Below are 24,372 nucleotides of genomic sequence, written 5' to 3'. Positions count from 1 at the left end.
TAGTGAACCTTGATTCCATCCTGGGTTGGAAGAGCCGGGTTTACAACTATGAAGGATATACTTGAGAAAAATTAAGTAAATTTGAATACAGACTGGATATTTGATGATATAGAATTGTTGTTAATGTTCTTAAGTATTATAATGTTATAGGGGCTCTGTAGAAGAATATCTTTGTTAGAAGATGCATTCTGAAGAATTTATTATGAATTTTTATATTTGGAAAAATTTTTTTGCAGGACTGTTTGAAAGTATGCATGTGTGTATATGTATAGAGATAGAGAAAGAAACCTAATATGGAAAATGGAAAGCTTCAATCTAGATGGAGGGTATACAAATGTGCATTATATTGTGTTAATTTTTTTATGTTGAAAATGATCGTAATAAAGTTGGAAAAATAAATAGAACGTGCCAACTGGTGCTGGGGGATGCGGTGGGGGGAACTTTGGCGTATCAGTAAAGCCATGGGTATGTTCCAAGAACCTAGATTTCTTCAGTCACCTGTACAAAAAACAGCAACGAAAAAAAAACAACCCTAGAGTTAATGATAATTCAGTGTCAGGAGAAAAAGAAGAATGACTGGAATGTTTTCATATAATATTGGTAGACGGATTGAGGATGAGGAAAGTTGGAACTGGCCAGGCAATTGGACAGGTAGATAGCTAAATAGGCAATTGAAACATAGTCCGGTTGCATGTTATGTTCTGTTGTAATTTGTGATTTTCAAAAGATTAGGAAGCCTTTCCTCTTACTTGTTGCTTTTTTTTTTTTTTTTTGCGGTACGTGGGCCTCTCACTGCTGTGGCCTCTCCTGTTGCGGAGCACAGGCTCCGGACGCGCAGGCTCAGCAGCCATGGCTCACGGGCCCAGCCGCTCCGCGGCATGTGGGATCTTCCCGGACCGGGGCACGAACCCGTGTCTCCTGTGTCGGCAGGCGGACTCTCAACCACTGCGTCACCAGGGAAGCCCACTTGTTGCCATTTTTTAAACCTCTTAATTTTACCTCTAGTTGGCAGTTGGAGGCCTAGATCACTCACTTTCACTAGAGCACTTTAGGAGATAATAGAAAGCCAATGAAGTGTGCTCTCTAATACAAAGAGAGGGGGAGTAGCTGATAAGGGTAAAACCACTCTTTGGCAGAGTTTTTCAAGCTTTATGTTCCTTCCTCACCATTTAAGTGACTCAGCAGTGTGGGCCCTGGTTTTGCCACACCCCTTGCTCCCACCAACATTGAAGAAAGATCAAGTTGAGTCCCATTTTGAAAGGAGTGTTTCTTGTGACAGTGGAATTGGTTTCTAGCAGTGTGTGTGTGTGTTATATCCTGTTACTATTGAGACACAGCCCAGTGGAGTGGGGGAGGGAGATGTGTGCTGTGATTAGCTTGCCTACCCCCTCCCTCTAGAAACTCAGGCCCCATCTGGGGAAACTGAGAACTTAAGAAACTTGAGACAGGGAAGGAGGACAGTGAGCAGCCAAAACCTGCCGAGTCTCAGAAGACTGGTTTCTGCACCAGGGAATGGAAGAAGTGACTGGAGGTGGCTCTGGGTTCGACTCTGTGGCCTGAGATTGATTCCCTTGAGATAAACTGTTTTCTGTTGGTGTACCTGCGGGCCACAAGTTGAGGAAGGGATGCCTTTCATTTGGGAAGTTTCTTTTGCCTGATTGGAAGTTTGAAATAGTTCTTGTACCAAGAAGTTGGTGTTTATTGATAACTGTTTCTTTGGATTCATCTGAAATGGGAATCAGACTGATCAGTGGTAAGTATCAAGAAAAGGTCTTGGACTTTTTTTATGCTGACAGCCATACTCTCTTCATTTCCTCTGAAAAAAAAGCAGGTGAGAGTAGAATCTGTGGAAGAAAGAATAAATTAGCCAGAAGATGTGTGAAAAGGGGATTAGAAAAGATGTTGTAGGAGTCCTGGAAGGAGTCCATAGATCTTCCATAGATCTTTCCTGAAATAGCACTGAGTACTTAGTTGGTGCCTACTAGATGTATTGGCTAAAGGAATGTAATACCCTGAATATTATCCTGATCACCCTCCACTGGCCATAGTGTCATAGCAGAATTCTGGTGGCTATTAATTCTCTGATTTAGTACCTAGAAGGCAAAATTGGGTGGGACCTGGGAAGGAAGTGTAATTAAGCTACTTAATCTGAGTAGATAGACCATGTGTTTGTGGAAGTAAACTTCTCAGCTTCTGATGGTAAAAAATATCAATTAAGATCAACTAAACAAGTAGTATACGACTGTTTTTCTTCTCTGGAGTCTTATAGCTGTTATCGATTGCCTATGATTCCTTCTTCTTGCTAAGTTCTGTAGAGCAATTCTTTTAGCTCAGTCTGTCACTAGACTTACCACTAGGTGGTAGATGTACCATACGCCAAATTGTTTCTTCAGTAGAGCTTTTCTTACCATTCTCAGTATCACATAGAAGAGTCAACCATTGTACCCACCAAGCTATTTTAAAAGGTGCTCTAAAATAGCACATAAAATTGGCCTGACATTTAATTGAGTCGCTAAGGCACAGCAAGTACACTTCTGTATTTGGATGTGCTATTTGCAGAATGGGTCAATCTGATATTCTAACCTTTCTCATATATGATTGATATTAGTTCAAGAATAGAACACTGGTGGGAATTCCCTGGCGGTCCAGTGGTTAGGACTCCATGCTTTCACTGCCGTGGGCCTGGGTTCAATTCCTGGTCGAGGAAGTAAGATCCTGCAAACCACGTGGCCCGGCCAAAAAAATAGAACACTGGTGTGTTTGTTGTGGGTAAGGCTGTTTATATGGGGTAGTGAGTATTGAAACAGAATAGTTCTTTAACATAGGACTTTTTGATTTTCAGACCTTTTTGGACTTCAACTATCTTCTTTTCCCTCCTCCTCATCCCCATCCTACATCATATTAGACCTGGCATTCCTTACAGGTCTAGATTTGAAGAAACATGAAAGCATACCAATTAAGACTTAATAATGATTGGAAGAAATCATGATAAATAGGAAGTAATGTAAACAGACGACTTTGTAGTCATTTTTTGTATTTTGTTTTCAACTAAATAACCATGTTTTGCTTAAATGCAGTGAGTCCAACCCAATTAGAAGGCTATTATTGAGATCTGGCTTCACTAGAGAGAAAACTTGTGATATCTGTAAATTGCTTTTGGCAGCACTGTCTATTTACAATGTGAAGGTGAACAACACTCCAGGAGGTATTTCACCAAGAAGACAGAGCTACTAGCTATGAAGATAGCCAGTGGAGCTAGCAGGCCTGATGGAAACTAGCAGAGAAGCTGCATTTCACAGCAGCAGTTATTGATATAGGTTCTCTTCTGCACGTAGTTTGGGGTGGGAGAGAAGACAAGGTTATCATGTATCTTTGTGTAGCTGAATCATTTTATTTATAAGCATTGAGATTATCAATATGCTGCAAGAATAGACAGTGACCCATTTATGTCATGGCCTGAGTTAACTCTCTGCCCACTTCAAATATGGACCATATTCATTATCTGAGAGATGAGGCGCTGCAGTGATTAGTAAGCTGCTTGCAACAGTCTCATATTTTTAGATGGGAAAGATTTTGCTAAGCTTTAGGCTACTAAAACCTAATCCCATTCTACAAGGTGGGATTATGACTATTAGTTCTTAGGTTGCTAAAGAAATACATATCTGTCTTGACACAGCAGGCTGTCTATATTTTTTATTTAAAAAAACTGCAAGTGTTATTGCATTTCCCTCCTTCACCCTTCCTACCCCCAGGTAGGTGGTGTCTGGGAATATACCCAGAACCTTTGGGGGAAAAAAAAGATGAACAGGGAGGGAGTCGTAACAGTCATTAGAGGAGAGCAACTTCCAAATAGGCTGCCTAGGCCAGGAGCAAGGAAGCTGATGGAGGAAGAGCTGCCTCTGGAGAGTGTTAAACGGTGTTGATGGTCTCTTGACTGTTTTTTCTGCCACCAAAATAACTGCATATTGGGTTGAAAGTCATTACCTTGGCCCTGGATTAATCCCTTCAGTAAATCTAGCTTTGCTGACTGCAGAAGTCATGTGAACATACAGTGGGAAATCCTATCTAGAAGGGCAGATGCTGACTTGTGGTCACTTCAATAAATGGTTTTGGTTTGGTTTGGTTTGGGTTTGAAAGGCAGTTGTGTTTTTGACATTTAAGCTAATTAAAGTTTTAGCACCTAAACTAAAAAAGCTGCTTCTTCAGGTGTACGAAGATACTTGTTAATCAAGTTCAGGTGTAGTGTTTGTGGTTTAGCTTGAATCTTTATTATTTACTTATTTATTTTTGAAATTCAATTGACTTGATCTTATAGAAGAAAGAAATTTGAAAGGTTCACTCATTCTACAAATAATTATTGAACGCTTCCTATGTGCAAGATCCTGGTCTAGATGCCAGAATATGTAGCTCTCTTTCCCTTCCATGCCTTTAGGATCTGTCCTTAAACTTAAAAATACAGTCTGTGGACTCTGCCTCCTCTCTATTTCACAAAGTAACCCAAAGAAAAACTGCCCAGTTGGATGGTAAACCAAGGTAGGTTTAAAATGAAAGTACACTGAAGTTTTTCTTTCAGGCCTGCTGCCCAGTAGTATTATCTGTGACATCAGTATTCTCCGCTTTGATTCTTGGTGTAAAAACACAAGTCTGTGTTCCCTTGATTACTGCTTCATTACCTGTAGAATCCTACTAATTCAGTAATCGCCTTGCTCATATTAGCTGCCTGTGCCTAGGCTGCACAGTTATTCCTGATTCTTACACTGCCACCAGATGCTACCCTAGCTGGAGGGTACATATGACAGAGGAGGGGAATGTTTAGCAGCTGTAACTAATGGGCGTTTTACTATTCCTGGCTTCAAAATGCCTATAACCAGGTTGCTAGCATTATGGAGAGAAGATTTTAATCTGTAATAGGTTACATTTCCAGATATTATTTGCTGAAAACTTAGCTTAATGAATTCTCCATGGGAACCTTTTCAGATTTAATCAGCTTGTGAGGAGAAGCTTGATTCAGATTCTCAAACCATTCTGTTTTTCAGAGGAGGTCGAGGTTTATTTTATATTTCAAAGAAAGGGTTTGTCAGAGTTTAAACAGGCATTTAGGAGGAAGGTTTAAACCAGTTAATAGAAGTGTTTTCCTACACTTTAGAAACACTAATTAATTTAACTATAAATAATGTTAATTGTAAGCTATTTGCTATTTATTAAAGCCGGTCTTCCAAGTATCCTTCAAAAGTTATCTGTTTCTGCCTTATTTCATTTAAGAAAGTTTTTTTTAACATTTTTATTGGAGTATAATTGCTTTACAGTGTTGTGTTAGTTTCTGCTGTATAACAAAGTGAATCAGCTATATGCATACATATACCTCCATATCCCCTCCCTCTTGCATCTCCCTCCCACCCTCCTTATCCCACCCCTCTAGGTGGTCGCAAAGCACCGAGCTGATCTCCCTGTGCCATGCAGCTGCTTCCCACTAGCTATTTTACATTTGGTAGTGTATATATGTCAGTGCTACTCTTACTTCATCCCAGCTTACCCTTCCCCTTCCCCGTGTCCTCAAGTCCATTCTCTACGTCTGTGTCTTTATTCCTGTACTGCCCCTAGGTTCATCAGAACCATTTTTTTTTAGATTCCGTATATATGTGTTAGCATATGGTATTTGTTTTTCTCTTTCTGACTTTCTTCACTCTGTATGACAGACTCTAGGTCCATTCACCTCACTACAAATAACTCAATTTCGTTTCTTTTTAGGGCTGAGTAATATTCCACTGTATATATGTGCCATATTTCTTTATCCATTCATCTGTCAGTGGACGCTTAGGTTGCTTCCATGTCCTGGCTATTGTAAATAGTGCCGCAATGAACATCGTGGTACATGACTCTTTTTGAATTATGGTTAAGTAAGTTTTTAATACAGAGTTTACCAAGTCATTATTCTCTCCTTCCTTCAAATTAGTCCTAATTTGGGCTTCCCTGGTGACGCAGTGGTTGAGGGTCCACCTGCCGATGCAGGGGACACGGGTTTGTGCCCCAGTCCGGGAAGATCCCACATGCCGCGGAGCGGCTGGGCCCGTGAGCCATGGCCACTGGGCCTGTGCGTCCGGCACCTGTGCTCCGCAACGGGAGAGGCCACAGCAGTGAGAGGCCCGCGTACCGCAAAAAAAAAAAAAAAAAAAAAATATATATATATATTAGTCCTAATTAGTTGGAATTTACTATGGTATGTGTGTTTTTAAATTTTTATTAGAATATTCTGGTATTTTACTGTGTATAGAAGGTTCTGGCAATATTCCATTGGCTTTGTGAAGGGTAGGTACATGATTGGACTCTGACTATTAGCACCCCAATGCCCATCACCATTTAAGGCATCTCTTCATAATTCTTTCAAAAAAACAAGACCATTGCTAACTTCAGGATAAGAATATGCTACAAGAGAATATTCTGAAATAAAAATCAAGCAGAAGCCCTAAGAGATTATGCCTGCTTTTTGATAGAGTTGAGAGCAAGGGTAAAGAGTTTAATGTCTCAGGGTTAGAAGAGAAGAGAAAAGAAAACTTTATGGAACGTGGGAAGGAAAACCTGTGAAATTAGACAAATGCTAAACGAAGTTGGGTCTTAAGCTCTCTCTCCTCCCCCTGTACCCACAAAATTCTGCTGAAGCCATCGGGAAGAGATAGTAATTGGCATTTTGGGAGGAGTCAAAGAATAGCCTCCTCCACCCTCATTTCTGGTGGAAGAATTACTGACTTAGTAGGAGCCACCTGATAATACTAGCTTTTAGGGGAGGCAATGTATAGCCTTTAAAAATGAAACATTTCATAGAATCCTTGTTGTAAGTTTCAACTTTTTGTCTTCCTCTTATAGCAAATCCAGTTTGCTGATGACATGCAGGAGTTCACCAAATTCCCCACCAAGACTGGTCGACGATCTTTGTCTCGCTCTATTTCTCAGTCCTCCACTGACAGCTACAGTTCAGGTAGGTGTGAACTTCCTGTTCTTTCTGATCTCTCCTCCCTATTCCAGAGTCTTGAGCTAGTACTCTACCCAGTTCTTTTCACTTATCTAGGATCTGAAAATACCTCATGTCAGGACTGCCTGTCTTTGTGCTGAAAGCTGATAACTAGTGGTTGAGCAATGGGAATGTTCCCAGCCAGGGTTGTAGCTGGAGAAGCTTTTGTCATCGTGAGACTTTCCTCCCCGATGGTCTCTGTGTGTGGTCTGTGGCCAGTTCCTGGTTGGTAGTACTGGGCCGGTTCCCATTCCCACGTTTATTCACCCACATTGAGAAGGGAGAAAATCAATGGTATTTTGGCTGCCAGAACTGGCCTTGAAGAAGAGGTGTACTTTGGAAGCATAATTTCTGATTTCTTTGTTAAAGATATACCCTGCCACCTATTTTTCTTTCTTGCCTTTAAGACTGCTTGAATTGTCAACAATAAAAATTAGTGGGCTTCCCTGGTGGCGCAGTGGTTGAGAGTCCGCCTGCTGATGCAGGGGACACGGGTTCATGCCCCGGTCCGGGAGGATTCCACATGCCACGGAGCCGCTGGGCCCGTGAGACACGGCTGCTGAGCCTGCGCGTCCGGAGCCTGTGCTCCGCAATGGGAGAGGCCACGGCGGTGAGAGGCCCGCGTACCGCAAAAAAAAATTAGTATTTAGCTCTTTTTATTTACTAGGTTACCCTTTATGTTGAAATATCTTCCCCTGTTAACCTCTGGAGTGGGAAAGAGTCCAACTAATGTGGCTCCAGCTGTTTCTTTTTAGTTCGCCTCTCCTATCTTATCCCCATATAAGCAGTCTTTTCTTCTGCTTTGAACTGTGCCCTTCTCAACTTTAGAGGCGGGTATTAGAAAATTAACATGGAAAAGGATATAGAATCTCAGTTTGAGTACTGGAGGAAACGGGGCATCTAATCCAACCCCCTCATTGTTCAACTGAGGAAACATTGTTAAAAGATTAAAAGGCTTGCTCAAGGTCATAGATTGCTATGAATGTCAGCAAAGGAATTTGTACCAAAAGCCATTTATTTTCTTTTGCCATAATCTTGTTTGCATTGTATTATTAACATTAGGACTGGGCTTGAGGTATAAGGACTGTTTAAAAAAAAAGAAACGGATAGACAATTTTTAAAAACTTATTCTCTGCCCTGTGACACTGTTAACCCATTATGGACAAGATAGGCAGGCAAGTACAAATGGTGGTATACAGGGTTAAGTACGGAAATAAATGAATATGCAGTCTCACTGTGAGCATGTGTGCAAGAAAAGGTTCCAAAATATAATGGCTGTCATAAGTGAAAAGGTGTCTTGGAGTGAGACAGATATAAAAAGTGATAGGTGGCAAGCAGGCTAATTATAGCTAAGAGACAAAAATTTGAAAGATTGAGTTATGAGAGAAAAAGTTGGGATGAGTGATGGAAGCTTTAAGAAGTCTTTAAAGATCTTGATGGCCATGTTTTATGGGGACCTAGTAGAGCATTTTTAAAAGCTTAGTGATAGAGTTAAATTGTCCTAGTGGATAGATAACCTTTAGTAGTATTTGTGTTAGCTGGACAGAGGAGGATGTGTATGTAGAAGTCAGAGACCTGGTACACTGGCAGAGACGGTGATCAGGAAAATATTCAATGAGAGAAAAAAAGTGATTTGAGAGGTAAGGAGTGATTGTTTTATATTCTCCTTGCTTTATATTCTCCTGCGTATCTATCTGCAAGGACATTTTTGGCTTTTTGTGAAGCTGCTTTTTAAAGTTGAACATCTTGAGTGATCTCAGGGCTGGCAACAGAATCAGTGCTGCTCATCTTTTGTGGCATTTCTGTGTTCCTTAGTGCAACCTAGTGTAAAGTCTCTTTATAAGATTTTATAAGATAAGGTTATCTTACTGTTTTTATTCTTTTACATTAATGGTTCTCAAAGTATGATCCTCTAAACAGCAATATCAGCAGCACTTGGGGATTTGTTAGAAATGCTAATTCTTGGGTCCCATCTGAGACCTACTGAATGGGAGTTTCTGGCAGTGGGGCCCTAGCCATCTGTGTTTCAACAAGCCTTCCATGTGATTCTGACAGATGCTTTAGATACTTAAGTTTGAGAACTAGTGATCTATAGAAATAACATTCCTTATATGGCCTAAATTATTCTTCCATTTTTGCCATGTCTGGTTCTAGTCCCGGTTGGGACCAAGTGCCCCTGTTTTGAGGGATTCTCTTGAGCTGGTGCAGGTTTGGGATCAATAGCTCCTTATCACAAGGCACTAATGGCAAAGTCATGGTGGGGCGGGGCGGGGAAAGGGCCACAATACCGAAAGATCTACAACAGTTTCATTCATACCATTTCTTAGACTCTGGAGGAGTAGAACGGAGAGAGACGTAAAAGGTGGCTCCAGTTAAGAGTGTTCGCTTAACTTAAATGAGAGTCCCTTGGTGACTGCACTCTGTGGAGTTGGGGCCATTGAGTTTTTTCTTTCCTCATTTCTTTCTTTCCTGGTTCTAGCTGCATCCTATACAGATAGCTCTGATGATGAGGTTTCCCCCCGAGAAAAGCAGCAAACCAACTCCAAGGGCAGCAGCAATTTCTGTGTGAAGAACATCAAGCAGGCAGAATTTGGACGCCGGGAGATTGAGATTGCAGAGCAAGGTAAAGAAAGGGAGTGGGTAGGGGACCAGAAGCAGCCCACTTGCTAGTCATCAGAATGCACAAACAGCTTAAGGCTGGAAAGCTAACTTGAAAGTCTCCTGGGAAACTCCAGTATCCTGGGCTTTTATATAAACAAATCTATCTGTATGGAGCTTGAGCCTCAGGATTCTTGTTCTTGTTCTCCCTGCTGCTTCCTGTTCTCAGCGTGTGGTAATTACACAGAGTACTTTCCCTTTTCCTCCCGCATGACACCATATTCAAAGATCTGCTTGCAGAGTCAGCAAGTCCTGGATCAGTACATGGTGGTTAGTTCTGCGGGATCCTACCATAGCTGCCAATCTCAGAGACCCAGATTTCCCAGAAGCAGCAAATGTGGGAGGGTTTTCAGCTAAGGATGTGGTGACCTAGGGTCTCTTTTGGTCTTTGATCCTGAGCACCCTCTGCTGGAGCAAGAGTAAAAATGACTGACAATCAGTTAAATCTTGGTTTTTCTACCCAGCCCCACTCGCAATAATGTCTCTTTACTCTTGTTGTTTTCACATTGGAGACATGTTCTATACTGGGCAGGAGTACAGAACTCAAACAAACTGATAGAATAGGATTAGACAGCGTAGAAAAACAAAAGCAAGTGGCTTCTGCTGATGTAAAGTCTTTCTTCCTGGTCTGATGATTGTAGTATATAGGAATCCATTAGCCAATGCCATAACTACTTCCCTCTTCTCCCAGATGAATGGTGACACTCACCTTCCATTTCTATCACTTTTGAGAATTTGACTACATATAAGCCCTTTGTATATAAGGCTGAAACTGTAGAGGAAGAGAGAAATTCCAAGTGATTAGATGACAACTCACTGCTGTTGTTCTGCAGTTGAAGCTGCCAGACATCAAATAAATATGCTTAGAGGGAATTCCCTGGCTGTCCAGTGGTTAGGACTCCATGCTCTCCCTGCCAAGGGCCCGGGTTCAATCCCTGGTCGGGGAACTAAAATCCCACAAGCCGCGTGGCACGGCCAAAAATAAAATAAAATTAAATAAAAATTAAAAATGTGCTTAGAGTTTTTTCTTCCTTACCTCACCATATCTCAACAGATCCAGACCAGCCCTAGATGTCGCTGGGGCAGGAATTAATGATATTGCTAGTGCAGACCTAGCTCAAATACTCTGTTCTTTCACAGACATGTCTGCTCTGATTTCACTCAGGAAACGTGCTCAGGGAGAGAAGCCCTTGGCTGGTGCTAAAATAGTGGGCTGTACACATATCACAGCCCAGACAGCGGTGAGTTTGTTGGGAGAAAAGTGATGATCTTCTGATGGGAGTGGGGGTGGGGAGGGACACTTTTTCTTTTTTTTTTAACTTGCTTTTCCTTCCCTATCTAACTTCCAAGTGCTAACTATTAAGTGGAACCTCCCAGTTACACAATAATGGGGTTTTCTACTTTGATTGTGTAGATATAACCTACTTTTAACCAACCTGACTTACGGAGATCTCGATTTGCAAAAATGTGATTGTTATAAATATGTTATTAAGACGTTTGGGACCATTTTTGGGGGGTAAAGTTAGATTCCAGTGTACTGACTAGTGGATCACACACCCTTTTGTAACTTCCCAGTGTAGCACCTGTTGCTGCTGAGTTGCTGGGCATTGTTCTCTTAGTTACCACTCAAGTCTGGCCCTCCTCCTTCTCACTCTGTCGTCCTATACATCTGTATAGGTGTTGATTGAAACACTCTGTGCCCTGGGGGCTCAGTGCCGCTGGTCTGCCTGCAACATCTACTCCACTCAAAATGAAGTGGCTGCAGCACTGGCTGAGGCTGGTAAGTTCGGCTTTTTTCACCGACTTTGCTGCAAAATAATTATCTAAACATAATTTTTACATATCAGAATCATCTTTACAATGTCATGTATGTCTAGGTGCTGTAAAATGTGGAGGGTAATAAAAGTGTCAGCAGGAAGGAAATGGATAATAAAGGTCCATATGCATAATGGAATATTGTATAGTCATTTAAAATGAGCTTTGTAAAGAATATAATATATGGGGAAATGCCCAATTCTAATGTTAAATGAATGAGAAAGAACTTTAAACTATGTGAGCTGTGTGAGTATGAGCTCAGCTGGTCTCCTTTCACAAAAGTCTCCTCACTTTTGAGAGAACACAAGTAAGAGGTACCATCTATTTGATAGTTCATTAGATAATTTGGTATTCAATATTTCATTGAAAATATATGAACTACTTACGAGTTCAGTTAAACATAAGTAATTTTTATTGTTAAAATGTTCAAAGGAAAATCACTCTGAAGTTTCTTTAAGGTTCTCCCATCTTCCTATGACCCTCAGAAAACAACTGTATAGTACTTTTGTTTTTCTTGTTTACTCTTTTCTGATGTTTATTGCAGAAAATTTAAGAGGTTCCCCCAAAAAACTAAAATCCTGCTACACAGAGATAATATTTGACATATTTTTCCATTTTTCTGTTCACTTTTTACAGAAATGAAATAAGTCTCGGTATATATACAATTTTATAACGTAAATATAACATTTTCAGAAGTAGTTTCCATGTCACTGAAAACTTCGACAGCATCCTTTATAATAGTCATATGGCCATGGGATTTTACTTCACTGTTTTCCTAATGTTGAACATTTAGTTTGTTTCAAGATATTTGCTAATATAAATAATGCTGTAGTGAACAGCTTTGTTTTGATTCCCACTTCATTTTATCTCCTTAGAATAAAGTTCCACGTATAAAATTGACCGAAGAGAATAACATTTTAAGGTTCTAAAATACTTTCAAAAACAAAAATCCCTTAAATTCTTAACTAATTTCTGAACTAAAGATGCTCTTTTGACTTCTTGCCCTCCGTAAGTTGTTTCCTTTCCAGCGTAATTTCTTTAGCCTTTTTCTCTTCACCTGGATCTCAGAGAGTGATGTTGGTATAGGACACTCCCTCAAAGAGGAATGAGCTGATTTGTTTCCATATCTACAGGAGTTGCAGTGTTTGCTTGGAAGGGCGAGTCAGAAGATGACTTCTGGTGGTGTATTGACCGCTGTGTGAACATGGATGGGTGGCAAGCCAACATGGTAATAATGCATATTCATCCTACACTTTTGACAATGGATTTCTTTCCTTTTTTCCCTCAAAGCATGGTTCCCTAAATATGTTTCGGATGTTTGGTCTTATGCACTTACTTTGTTGCCAAAATGGTTAGCTTGATACCTATTCAGGATGGGTCTGAGTACTGAATGGAAAGGCGGGGGAAGGGTAAGACCAACTGAACACATGTGGCTCATACACAGCAGAATGAAATAGAAGAAAATGATATGGTACCTCTTTGGAGTAAAATTCTGGTTTCTTTCCTTCCTGCCCCAGCTCTCCTTTTACGTTCCAAGGGGCTTTATATCAGGGCTCTAGACTAAAAAATGAGTCTGTGATTAGCCTACTACTCTTCACCATAGCCTAGAACAAACTTAGGAATCCTTTTAACCATTTTACACCAACAAATTTGACTGTGTTTCCACTGTCTAAACCTGCTCTAAGGAGCTCTGAGGAGTGCTCTCCAAAACATACAGGGCTCTCTTACTAGTGCAGAAAGTGGGTTCAAAGTTCCCCCCAGCTCTAGCAGCCTGAATGCCCATAGAAGTCTTCTGGCTGTTCTATAGATCCTGGATGATGGGGGAGACTTAACCCACTGGGTTTATAAGAAGTATCCAAACGTGTTTAAGAAGATCCGAGGCATTGTGGAAGAGAGCGTGACTGGTGTTCACAGGTAACAGATTCTGGAGTAGCTGCCCCTTGTGTCCTTGCCTCAGCAGATTCTTCTGGTCTCTTTTAGGCTTTAGGGCTATGTTTCAGCCTTGTAACTAAATGGGAGTATCTTCATTAGATAAAACTTTTGAGTATATATACCTTTGGAAAAAATCAAGGAGACCCTAAAAGGAAGTTATTTCAGATTCTAGTTCAGAGATTTTCTCTCCCATTTATTCCACTGTGATTCTCAGTCATTGCTGGGAGGTAGGGAATGAATATATCTTGAAAAACTGTATTCAATTTTGGATTATAATTTTATATCTGAAATACGAAAAAAATCTATTGTAAAACTATATGTTATACACATTACAAAAAATAAAACTGGGCAAAATATTATTTGCTTGTTGGAGTACCTATAAAATATCTAAGAGAGTGTTTCTCCTTTGGGGGCACCTTGCACATGCTTAACACACACACACACACACACACACACACACACACACACACACACACACACACACACACACACACACACACACACACACACACACACACACACACACACACACACACACACACACACACACTCACACACGGAACCATATCAGAATCATTGATAATCTTTATCAGAAGTAGGCATGGATTTTTTTTAAAGATTAAGAAAATGCTGGTCTAAGGAAATGTATCCCCTTTTATGAAAGAGAAGTAAATTTCTTCAATTGAAAGGTTTTTTTCCTTCCAAAAAAAGGCGGGGGGGAGTTGGGAAAGAGAAAATGAAAAGAAGTTAGGAGGGATAACAAGGAATTACCTTGTTTACTAATATTCTTGGGCAATAAATAAGACTGGGGAGGGCAGCACAGAGCTTGAAGAGAATTAGGCAGACTTTGCCAGCTACTGTGTTTTACCAGCTAACTTTGTTTTTGTTTTTGTGGCTTTCTTCTCCCTTTAGGCTGTATCAGCTCTCCAAAGCTGGGAAACTCTGTGTTCCAGCCATGAACGTCAACGATTCTGTTACCAAACAGAAATTTGATAACTTATACTGCTGCCGAGAATCCATTTTAGATGGGTAGGTTGAAACGTATAATTATTCAAATTTATAGGGGGTAAATTTGGGTTGGGTTATAATGTTAGTCTGATATCCCTCCAGTTTTGCCCCCTGGTCTTCCTATGGCTTTAAAAGTTTGTTAGAGGCATTCTATCTCATACTGAGCCCAGCCAACTTCCAGTTGAAGTTCTTATGGGGCATTGCCCACACTTAAATTTTCAGAGGGACTGTATTTGATCTAATAATGTTTGAGTTGAGGCTTGTCTGTTTCCACAGCCTGAAGAGGACCACAGATGTAATGTTTGGTGGGAAACAAGTGGTGGTGTGTGGCTATGGTGAGGTAAGTAGCTGGGCCTCAGTGTCTGCCTTTTCACAGACTTGTTAGAAATTTTGAGTGAAGGAGACTTGTGCTGTCAGTGTAGAGTTACTGATGCAGGGTTTAAAATACGCTTTTAGATAAAGTGTCTCAAAATAGTAGCAAAAGTCCTTTATTCAGATTTATGAATAGAGACATATAGAATGAATTGAGTTTTCAGATTTCACCACTTTGTCTTATGGTATGGAATGTTGCCATCATTTCCCCCCAGTTATAACAGTAACCTTTTCATTATGAGACTTAATTCAAGTAAATATGTAGCATTTTGGTCCCACAGGTGACTTAGTGGAGTGAAGGGTAAAACCTGAAGTGGCATATAGTTGATTATCTCTAAACTAGAATAGATGACAGGGGACTTTATTTATTGTCATAAACAATGACCCACAGAAGTTTCTGAGCTGCTAGGCTGTCCTTGAGTGAGATGCTTCTCAAGTGATAGTTATCAGGCTTTCCTGGAACAAGAAACTAGAGGTTACAGTTGATCTTCCTTGGTCTTGTTTCCTTGATGGTGATACTTTTATTTCCTTTATCTCTTCTACTATCCCAAGCTCCAGCCCTTGCTAAAGCCCTTGAAATGTCTGCTAAATCACTCCTCTAAGGGTCACAACATAATCAGGATCTGTTTCTCCTCTGCTTGGATTGGAGCATCTTTGCAAGGACTTGCTAGATGATTGGTGGTTTCAGGGAGGCTAATTCCCATCTCCCAGAGAGCCTACCTGCCTAAATATCTGTGCCTGAATGGACCTGACTTCTTCCTTATGCTCTGCAGGTGGGAAAGGGCTGCTGTGCTGCTCTCAAGGCCCTCGGAGCAATTGTCTATATCACAGAAATTGACCCCATCTGTGCTCTGCAGGCCTGGTAAGAACAGCGGTAATACCATTAGGTTCACTCCAGGGACTTTATGTTTCTAAGAGTTTGATTATTGTATTAACCATTCCTTGGAGAAATTTCTCAAAGAAGGAGAAGGCTAAGATTGCTTTTATTCCCTGCATTGTAATCATAGGGCACTCATAGAGCTTCTTGGTGTTTTCCCTTCCTGGATGGAATCTTGGGGAGTCTGAAGAGCCCAGTGTGTATAGTTTAGCACAGCTTATTACTACCATTCCAGCGAGGTAGCCCTGGATTTAACTTTAGAAAGACATTTAATTGTCTCATTTTGTGACCAGCTTCTGTCCCACTGCCTCCTTGCTTTTGCTCATAGTGTTCCTTCCTTTTCTTCCAGCATGGATGGGTTCAGGGTGGTAAAGCTGAATGAAGTCATCCGGCAAGTTGATGTCGTAATAACTTGCACAGGTAAGTGTCAGTGCTTTGGTGTACGTGGAGGAGTATTAACTCTGAGGTTAAATCTTGAAAATGATCTAATTAACTTTTATATAAAGTAGGTAAGACCTGTGTTGTGTTTAGAAGTCTGAGAACTAGAGTAAGCTATCAGAACCTTAACATATTTTCCTGAACAAAGAGCCTTTTTCCTTGGTGGCTTTTTATCCTGCTTGATCTTAAAACCAAATAACTGAGCCTAAAGAGCTGTTAGGCAACACACATTTCTTTCCTCACAATGTATACATGCTCTTTAGTGCCAGCAAACCTCTGTCCCACGTTCTAACTGAAAGCTAGTCAGTACCTTTCCCCGCCAGGATCTGTTTCCTCAGCCACTCTCCTTTACTTTTAGGAAATAAGAACGTAGTGACACGGGAGCATTTGGATCGCATGAAAAACAGTTGTATCGTATGCAATATGGGCCACTCAAACACGGAAATTGATGTGGTAAGCCTTCTCTCATTGATTTGTTGCTAGGCCTTTTTTTGCTTCCTTCCATTATAGCCAGTCAACTGCGCTCTCTTCCTTTCAGACCAGCCTCCGCACTCCGGAGCTGACATGGGAGCGAGTACGTTCTCAGGTGGATCATGTCATCTGGCCAGATGGCAAACGCGTCGTCCTTCTGGCAGAGGTGCACACACAGAAGGGTTCGGGCAGTACAGCACAAACAATATGGTTAGAGCCATCCGGGGAGGGGTGGCAGGGTAAACATATTCGGCCTATGTTTCCCTGAATTCTGTCTTTGGGTAGAGGTATATTTCTCAAATAGTCTGGTCTCCAAACAGAATCACTCAAAAAATACCTACTTTTTACTAAGTAACATACTACTTCCTGACCACAGCTGATTCTTCAGTTTGTCAGACTCAGATGGACTTGCAGAAAATAAGATAAAACCTAGAGTCCTGATTTGGAACTGTAATTCTTCCTCTACTAACTGAGTCTAGAAGGAGTATAAAGTCCTTTCCAGCATTTGTGTGACTTGCATGACATGACAGAGGGATAACACAACTGTTTCAACTTTTTAGGGTCGTCTGCTCAATCTGAGCTGCTCCACAGTTCCCACCTTTGTTCTGTCCATCACAGCTACAACACAGGTATGTGACAAAAGGCCGGCTTAGCCTGCGCTAAGATGAGTGGAACTGGGCGTAGATCAGAGTTCCAATGAGAGTGTGCCCTCCTGTGTTCTTATCAACCTGTTTTCTTCAGGTTACAAGTTGTCAAGATTTCGGCTTTCTCAAGTGTAGAAAATAATCATTAGTCAGGCAGAGTCAGTGTTTGTGTCCCTTTGGTTGGCTGTTTTAATTTAGAATATAGTGTTTCAGCTCAATTGTATTTAGTGTCTTCTTTTATTAGGAACTAAACAAAAGCACCAGTAAATCCTCCCATGTTGTGTGCTGGTGTTTATTACAGTCCAAGTCCTGTGTGCTGTCACTGTGGTAGATCACTTAAATATTTACCCCAAGACCCTGTTAAATCTAGTTCTTTTGTTTTTGTTTTTTAATGTCCCTAAGAAGCGTTTTTGTGTTTTTTGACCCTCTTTTCCCTTCTTAGGCTTTGGCACTGATAGAACTCTATAATGCACCTGAGGGACGATACAAACAAGATGTATACTTGCTTCCTAAGAAAATGGGTGAGTGAAAACAGTAGAAACCTATATTGATCCCCAGACTGTTGCATGGTGTGGTAAAATCAATATCATGAAAAGCATTAGATTTAGAGTCAGGATTCTAATCCCTATTCTAGCACTTAGTGGTTTTTGGACCTCGGGACAAGTTCTAATCTCCATGAGCCTCAGTTTCTTTATCAGTAAAGTGAGAATAATACTAAATATATTGCAAAATTTTAGTAAGAATTACAGCTGATGAGTAAAGGTGCTTTAGCACAATGGTTTAGGGTAGATGCTCTTATCCTGAGTAGCTTTATGAAGTTTAGTAAACTTACTACCACTGATTACAGCCTGGGACCAAAATGAGAGAAACAAACAAATACAGTCTTTATTGTCCATCTTCTATGAGATATACAAAAAATCTGTCATTCCAGGGGTCAACTGTGTTGTGTTCACGTGACATAATGCATCATCTTTAGTTCTTCACCTTTCTGAATATGGTGCCAACCTCCCCTCTCATTGGTCAGCCCAAACCCCTGTCCTCTTAAAGCTAAAAAACTTCTTGCTGTTGTCCCCTTCAACAGCTTACCTCAGCTTACCTTTGGGTGTTGGCTTTTGGTTTTTAATTCATATTCATAAAGGCAAAAGCCCAGGAAGCTTATCTATGGAAAACTAATACATTTGTGCCGGCTGCCTTAGAAATCCATGATCCTAAGATTTGAGGCCTTTTTGGATCTTATCGTAAGTAAATGTTGATGACTTAACTCTTTTGACCTTACTGGTGTCCACTTTGATTCATAATTTGACTATGATCCAGCTAAGGAAGTTGCTGCAGGAAAGTGAGAATAGTACATGGTATGTTGGCCATTGAGGTGAACCCAAAAGCTTTGCCAGAGAAGAATGGGGAGGAACAAGTCGGCCCATTTTGTCCCGCTGGCAAATGGCTTTCTAAGTGCACTCTGGATGTACTGAGAGAAATACCTTAAAGGCAACTTTGAGGGGTTTTTTAAAATTAAGCAAATATTCCGAGTTAGATTCTTTCGAAGTTATTCCAAGCCTTGTCCTCTCTCTCAAAGAAGCTTCAGATGAAAATAGGGGGAAGCTATGCCCTGAGAGGCATATTTGAAATGGAGTCTGCCCCCCTGCCGCTTTGTTCTTCCTAGATGAGTACGTTGCCAGCTTGCACCTGCCATCATTTGATGCCCACCTGACAGAGCTGACAGATGACCAAGCAAAATATCTGGGACTCAACAAAAACGGGCCATTCAAACCCAATTATTACAGGTAACTTGGGAGAAAGTAAATGAAAAGCTCTTCTCCCCAATATTAAGCCATGGAGGCTAGCCAGCTTTTTTAAATAGTGTTATAGCTAATTTTGAAGAGTACAAGAACTCTGCCCCGCACTAACAAGGTAAACAGAGAAATTGTGTATCTAGTAGTAGATGTAAAGAAGTCAGCATTTCCTAAGATTTTGGAGCTTGAGCCTCACCCCCAGAGATTCTAATAGAGTTAGTCTAGAATGGGGCCCCGGCTTATTTTGTAAAACTTCTTCAGACTATTCTAATGTATTGTCAGGGTTGAAGACCACTGATGTATAGTGTTAGAGAGCAGGAGATACAGCTAGAGGTGGCATTGCTGGAAATCCTTTGGAAGCGCAGGGAGGAACAATCCCTGGGGAATTACTGCAGGCATCCCTGGCCTGGGCAGGGGAAGGACCCTGGAGAGTGTTCTCTGTTTTGGATTCTTTTCTTGGAACGCTCATGTGGAAGACACAAATACTAAACAGTCAATCTCTTTCTTTACAGATACTAATGGACCGTATTACCAAGGACCAGTCCACGTGAACCACACAACTCTAAAAGAAATATTTTTTAAGAAAACTTTTATTTTCTTCTTAATCCTTTCCTCTTGATTTTTTTTCCTATAATTTCTTTCTTGTTTTTTCATCTCATTATCCAAGTTCTGCAGACCACACAGGAACTTGCTTCATGGCTCTTTAGATGAAACTGAGATTCAAGGTTTCTCACCCTAGTCACTAAAGAAGGATTTTACTCTCCCAGCCCAGAAAGGTGATTCTTTCTTTACCATTTCTGGGGACTTCATAGTCTTAATTGGGTACCTTATTAACAGGAAATGCTAAGGTACCTTCTATGTGGAACAATCTGCAATGTCTAAATTGCCTTAAAAGAGCCCATTTCTTAGCTGCTGAAATCAGTGCTCTTTCACTTCTTCAGAGGAGCAGGGATGGTACCTACCAGGCAGGTAGGTTATATATAGGTGGTGCATGTTAATTTCCCCTAGATGTTCCAAGCCCTGTTTCCTGTGTAAAGGTGGTATGTTTGGTTCAGAGATGTGTACTAGTGAGTGTCGCTTGTTAAGATCTGGTAGGCCCACTTGGATTTAGTACAGCCCTTCCTCCACTCCCACCAGACCCTCTCATTTTCCAGGTTTTTATCCAGACTGTACTCTATTAAGTTGAATTTTGTCCCCTAGCATTTATTTCTGGGTTTTTCTGTTTGTTTTTGTTTTGTTTGTTTTTTTGGTTTTTGTTTTTTTATTTTGTTTTTTTAAGTAAGAAAAATGTTTAGTCTTAATACTGAGGAGCTGCTTGAGTGGTTGTTATCAGTTTATCTTTTGAACCTTTGGAGCTAAAAGTGCAGAGTTGAGTCTAGAGAAATGCAGATCTCAAACTCTGATAATCCCTCTGTTTCTAGCCCATAGTTTATAGCATCAGTGAACTGGGGCCATAACAGTAAATTTTATCAGCTCTGCCCCATCAGCTTGTGCTGAAAGCAAATTTCTTGAGCCATTACTCAGTATACAGCACTGAGCTCTGTCTTTAGGATTTATCCTTTAAGAGCAAGTTTCTAATCAGCTGTGCTTCTGCAATTTAAAATACTTAAAGGGAGGTAGATGTGGATGGGAGGAGGAATGATAAATTGGGTCAGGCTGAGGGAAATTAGCTCTGTATAACTTGTCTGGGGCTTTAGTTTTACAGAAGCAGTACCACTTTTGATTGACGCATGTCACAGAAAGTTTATGAACTGAGACCTTAAAGGGCAGTTTGCGCATAGAGGAAATAACCGGTGTGTCCTGGCTCACACTCTGAAAGAATCCTCAGAGATAAGGGAGATGTACCCCCATGCCATGCACCCTGCTTACCAGCATTTCTGCATGGTCAGGTGAGCTTTGTGCTCATGAGCTTTAAGTGTATAATTATCCAGGATTCTAAATTCTCAACTTGTTCTAGCTGGTGATCCTTCAAAGTTGGGTCAGGCAGTAGTGCTAGGTACTAGAAATTTTCATTTCCCTATTGCCATTGATCAGAGAAGACAGACATTAAAAATAGAAACTTAAGAAGGAAAGCTTTCACTCTGTGACTTCCTAGCAGGGGTCAGTGATCTTGCCAAAACATTTTTCCCTCTCCTGTTTCTCCGTAACCAGCCCATTCCCACTCCTTGCCAGTGTGACCATGCTTTCTTCTCTGTAGATGCTAATGGTTCAAGCCCTTTTTCCCAAGGCGTTTAACCAGCCAATCAGAACAGCACATCCTTTAGGGGAGGTAACCTGGCCAACAGTGGTATCCATCGTGTGAGTTCTGCTGGAGGGAAGGGGCCCAGGTCCTGCTGCCCTGTGGCCTGCCCCCTGCTCCCATATCTATTACTGTGTCCATAGGAATACTAGATAAGGGCTCCGTCTCTGTCAAGCCATGTAACAAAGGACACTGTGGGAAAATGTCTGGCATCAGAGGGAGCGTGTAGAGAGCAACTTGGGAGGAACAAGTTTATTTTGTATGATTTTTAATGAATGCAATATTAATCCTTGCAGATGAGCAATAATCATTAAAGTCAATTAAAATGATAAGACCTTATTGGAATCCTGTGTCATTCCTGCTTAAACAGCAAAACTTTCGTTAAAACCTGTTTTCTAAGAAGGGACAAGTCAGGGGTCAGTTAGCAGTATCTAAGAGAGATTTGTTTAGGACCTAATATGTAGAAGAACAGGCTGGATGCAGAGTTCTTCAGTAATATCTTAAAATTTTGTATGCCTGCTCTGTGCTGAGCATTGGGCCTGGACACTTTCACTCTGACTTCCTTCCAGGAGCAGACTTGCTACCTAAAATTCAGGGCTCCTCACTTAAACAGTCCCCTTATAAGACCCTGTACCTAATTCTTTTCCTTAAAAAATGCTTCCAAAGTTATGTAAGCTTCAGCCCCCCCATACCTGTATCCATCTCTGAAGTTGTCTCCGTGTGTTCTGATTTAACAATGTATCTGTTAATATTGTTCAGAAGTAATACCTTTTCTATTTTGTTAAATTGGTCCCAAACAATGTTGTTGTTTTCAGTGCAATTCTGTGAGGTTTTATCCATGCACATAAATCCAAATTTAAGACAAACTTCACATTGCCTAATCAGAGATTTAACCTTTTTTTTTAACTGTTTCCTGAATCTGATAACTTTATAGTTATAAAAAGTTAATCTATTATGATGGGGAAATATCTTGAAGTTAAATATTTGAATATAAAGAATTTAAATGAACTGTTTACCCTATAGTTTTATAAATTTTTCAAGGTGTTTTTTATTGCCTACCGCGTGCTAGGATCTGTTTTAGGTATTTGGGATACATCAGCAAAAACCAAGATCTCTTCCTTTGTGGAATTTACATAAAACCTCAACAAGACTCAGCCTTCCCCTTCCCCTTTTTCCTTTACCCACAATTCCACCATTAGATGGGGGCAGGCATCCACATGGGTTCCCAGCCTGGTGTGTGTGGGTAGGAGCTGGGGGTGTGGCCTAGTGCTGGAAGTCATCCTACACTTGGGATGGGGAGGGCATCCACGCAGGGGAGGGATGGCAATGGTGGATTGGGTAGGAACAGGGAACTTGATTAAATAAGCAGAAATATTAAGGATAACGGAAGCCAGCTTTCTCATTTTTAGAGGAGATGTTACACATCAGAAAGGGAAAAGACTAGAATAAACTCTGGTATTGGGTTTGAATATAGGGGGTATTGGGTTTTGGTGTGAACTCATGAATTTCAACATAAAGAAATATAGGGGAGCACTGTCCACTAAGTGAGCCGTGGAGCAGCAGTTCCCCTCTTCCTCCAGTGCAGTGCATATACACCTAGCATCCAGATTCAGGCACTACATTCTCCACTTAAAGGAGCCAGGAGTCTTTGGAGAAATGGCGGATTCCATGGCTGGGCAGGAAAAGTACAAGATGAGCAAGAAAGCAAGGAAGTACTCAAAAAAGTAATCGCATGTCAAAAGGACACAGACCCAGCCTTAAGGGACTTACCGGGCAAATCTGGAACAATCTGAGCATCCAAATAATGGCTTATAAATCACTGAATAAAAGAGAAAACTATGAGTCTATACTGATATGAATGAATGGTTTAATGAAGCATGGGATATGTAAGTAATTTCAAAGTACCTCTCCATAAAATATTTTTTAAGTACAATGGGAAAAAGAGGAGTTTTAAAATGGAGAAGCCTGGCAGAGTTCACCTTAAGTGAACAAAATGGGAGAAATGTAAGTCTTCCACCACTTGATAGGATGCAGTGAGAAGAACACAGCATCCCTTCTGTGATATTTCTGCCAAAGATGCAAAACCTGAATGTAATCATGAGGAAGTATAAGGTAAATCCAAATTGAAAATTGTTATTTTACAAAATAACAGGCCTATGATCTTCAAAAGTGCCAAGGCTACCAAGGTCAAAGAATAACCAAAGAACTGAAGACACATACATTAACTGAACGAACTGAAGTGGATCATTTCGCTATCAAGAACGTTATTAGGACAGTTGCTGAAACGAGTCTGAGGACTATGTGGTAGTAACATCAGTGTTAATTTCCTGATGAAGTATTAGGGGGCGATGGGTCATCAGGTCAACGACTCTCAGATGGGTCAGGAGAAGATTATCTGTAATGTACTAACGTTTTTGTAAGTTTGATTATTGCAAAGATTTAAAAAAAAATTTTTTAATGATAGTTCCAAAACAAACAAAAAAATCAGACTTTGGCTTTATCGATTTAGAAAATTTTAAAAATCTGCTCCATTTAGGAACGACTTAGACCAGATAGTAATAGTAAAGGTCTTAAGCCTTCTGGGTTAGCAAAGGAAAAGAAAGCAACAGAAAAACAATATTTTACACGCCTGCACAAAACAAAGTCTTTCATTTGACAAGCTCAGTGAAAGTAATACGTAGACCTGGATGGTTCAACAGGAAGGTGGGGATAAGGGGTGCGGCCTGACTCCAAAGTGCTCCCTGAACAGAATCTTACCTGCCAAATAACTTCTGAATGTGGGAAATTCCAGAGAAGTCTGAATTTTAAAAGAATGTACAATAAGAATTGACATCACTGCTTAACTGGTTGTGAAACGCTGAGTTAGGGCAGGCATCAGCAAACTATAGCCCTCCCATTGTTACCAAGTCCAAGCTCTACTCGCCACATGACAGGCCAGTAAATCGAGAGACAAGGTGTTAAGGCAAGGAATAGAGACTTTATTTGGAAAGCCAGCAGACCGAGAAGATGGCGGACTAGGGTCCCCAAAAAACCATCTTATCGGGGTCTCAATGCCAGTTTCTTTTGTAGAACAAAGGGGGAGGAGGTGAGGAAGTAAAGTAAAAAGACCATTTATCTTGCAA

The 24,372-nt window shown here is 40.7% G+C and overlaps 1 protein-coding gene across 2 annotated transcripts in view; it reads left to right on the top strand.

Annotated features, from left to right (window-relative positions):
* Positions 1-21,589, top strand: part of AHCYL1 (adenosylhomocysteinase like 1) — a 40,890-nt gene extending 19,301 nt beyond the window's left edge. The window contains exons 2-17 of one of the 2 annotated variants that reach the window (XM_030868961.3): positions 6,862-6,973; positions 9,486-9,629; positions 10,805-10,905; positions 11,342-11,444; positions 12,613-12,707; positions 13,287-13,393; positions 14,324-14,440; positions 14,696-14,759; positions 15,565-15,653; positions 16,018-16,088; positions 16,465-16,559; positions 16,645-16,743; positions 17,138-17,206; positions 17,664-17,742; positions 18,882-19,002; positions 19,524-21,589. In XM_030868961.3, the coding sequence (XP_030724821.1) occupies positions 6,862-6,973; positions 9,486-9,629; positions 10,805-10,905; positions 11,342-11,444; positions 12,613-12,707; positions 13,287-13,393; positions 14,324-14,440; positions 14,696-14,759; positions 15,565-15,653; positions 16,018-16,088; positions 16,465-16,559; positions 16,645-16,743; positions 17,138-17,206; positions 17,664-17,742; positions 18,882-19,002; positions 19,524-19,530 (1,473 nt within the window). In that variant the 3' untranslated portion in view covers positions 19,531-21,589. Of the gene's footprint in view, positions 1-6,861; positions 6,974-9,485; positions 9,630-10,804; positions 10,906-11,341; positions 11,445-12,612; positions 12,708-13,286; positions 13,394-14,323; positions 14,441-14,695; positions 14,760-15,564; positions 15,654-16,017; positions 16,089-16,464; positions 16,560-16,644; positions 16,744-17,137; positions 17,207-17,663; positions 17,743-18,881; positions 19,007-19,523 lie in introns of those variants that run through there. The other variant, XM_030868962.2, reaches the window with a different exon arrangement.
* Positions 21,590-24,372: the final 2,783 nt, after the last annotated feature.

The sequence above is a fragment of the Globicephala melas genome, chromosome 1, assembly GCF_963455315.2.
Source record: "Globicephala melas chromosome 1, mGloMel1.2, whole genome shotgun sequence".
NCBI classification, from domain to species: Eukaryota; Metazoa; Chordata; class Mammalia; order Artiodactyla; family Delphinidae; genus Globicephala; species Globicephala melas.
Note: the sequence above shows the minus strand (reverse complement) of the source record. Positions and strands in the feature narration are given on the sequence as shown.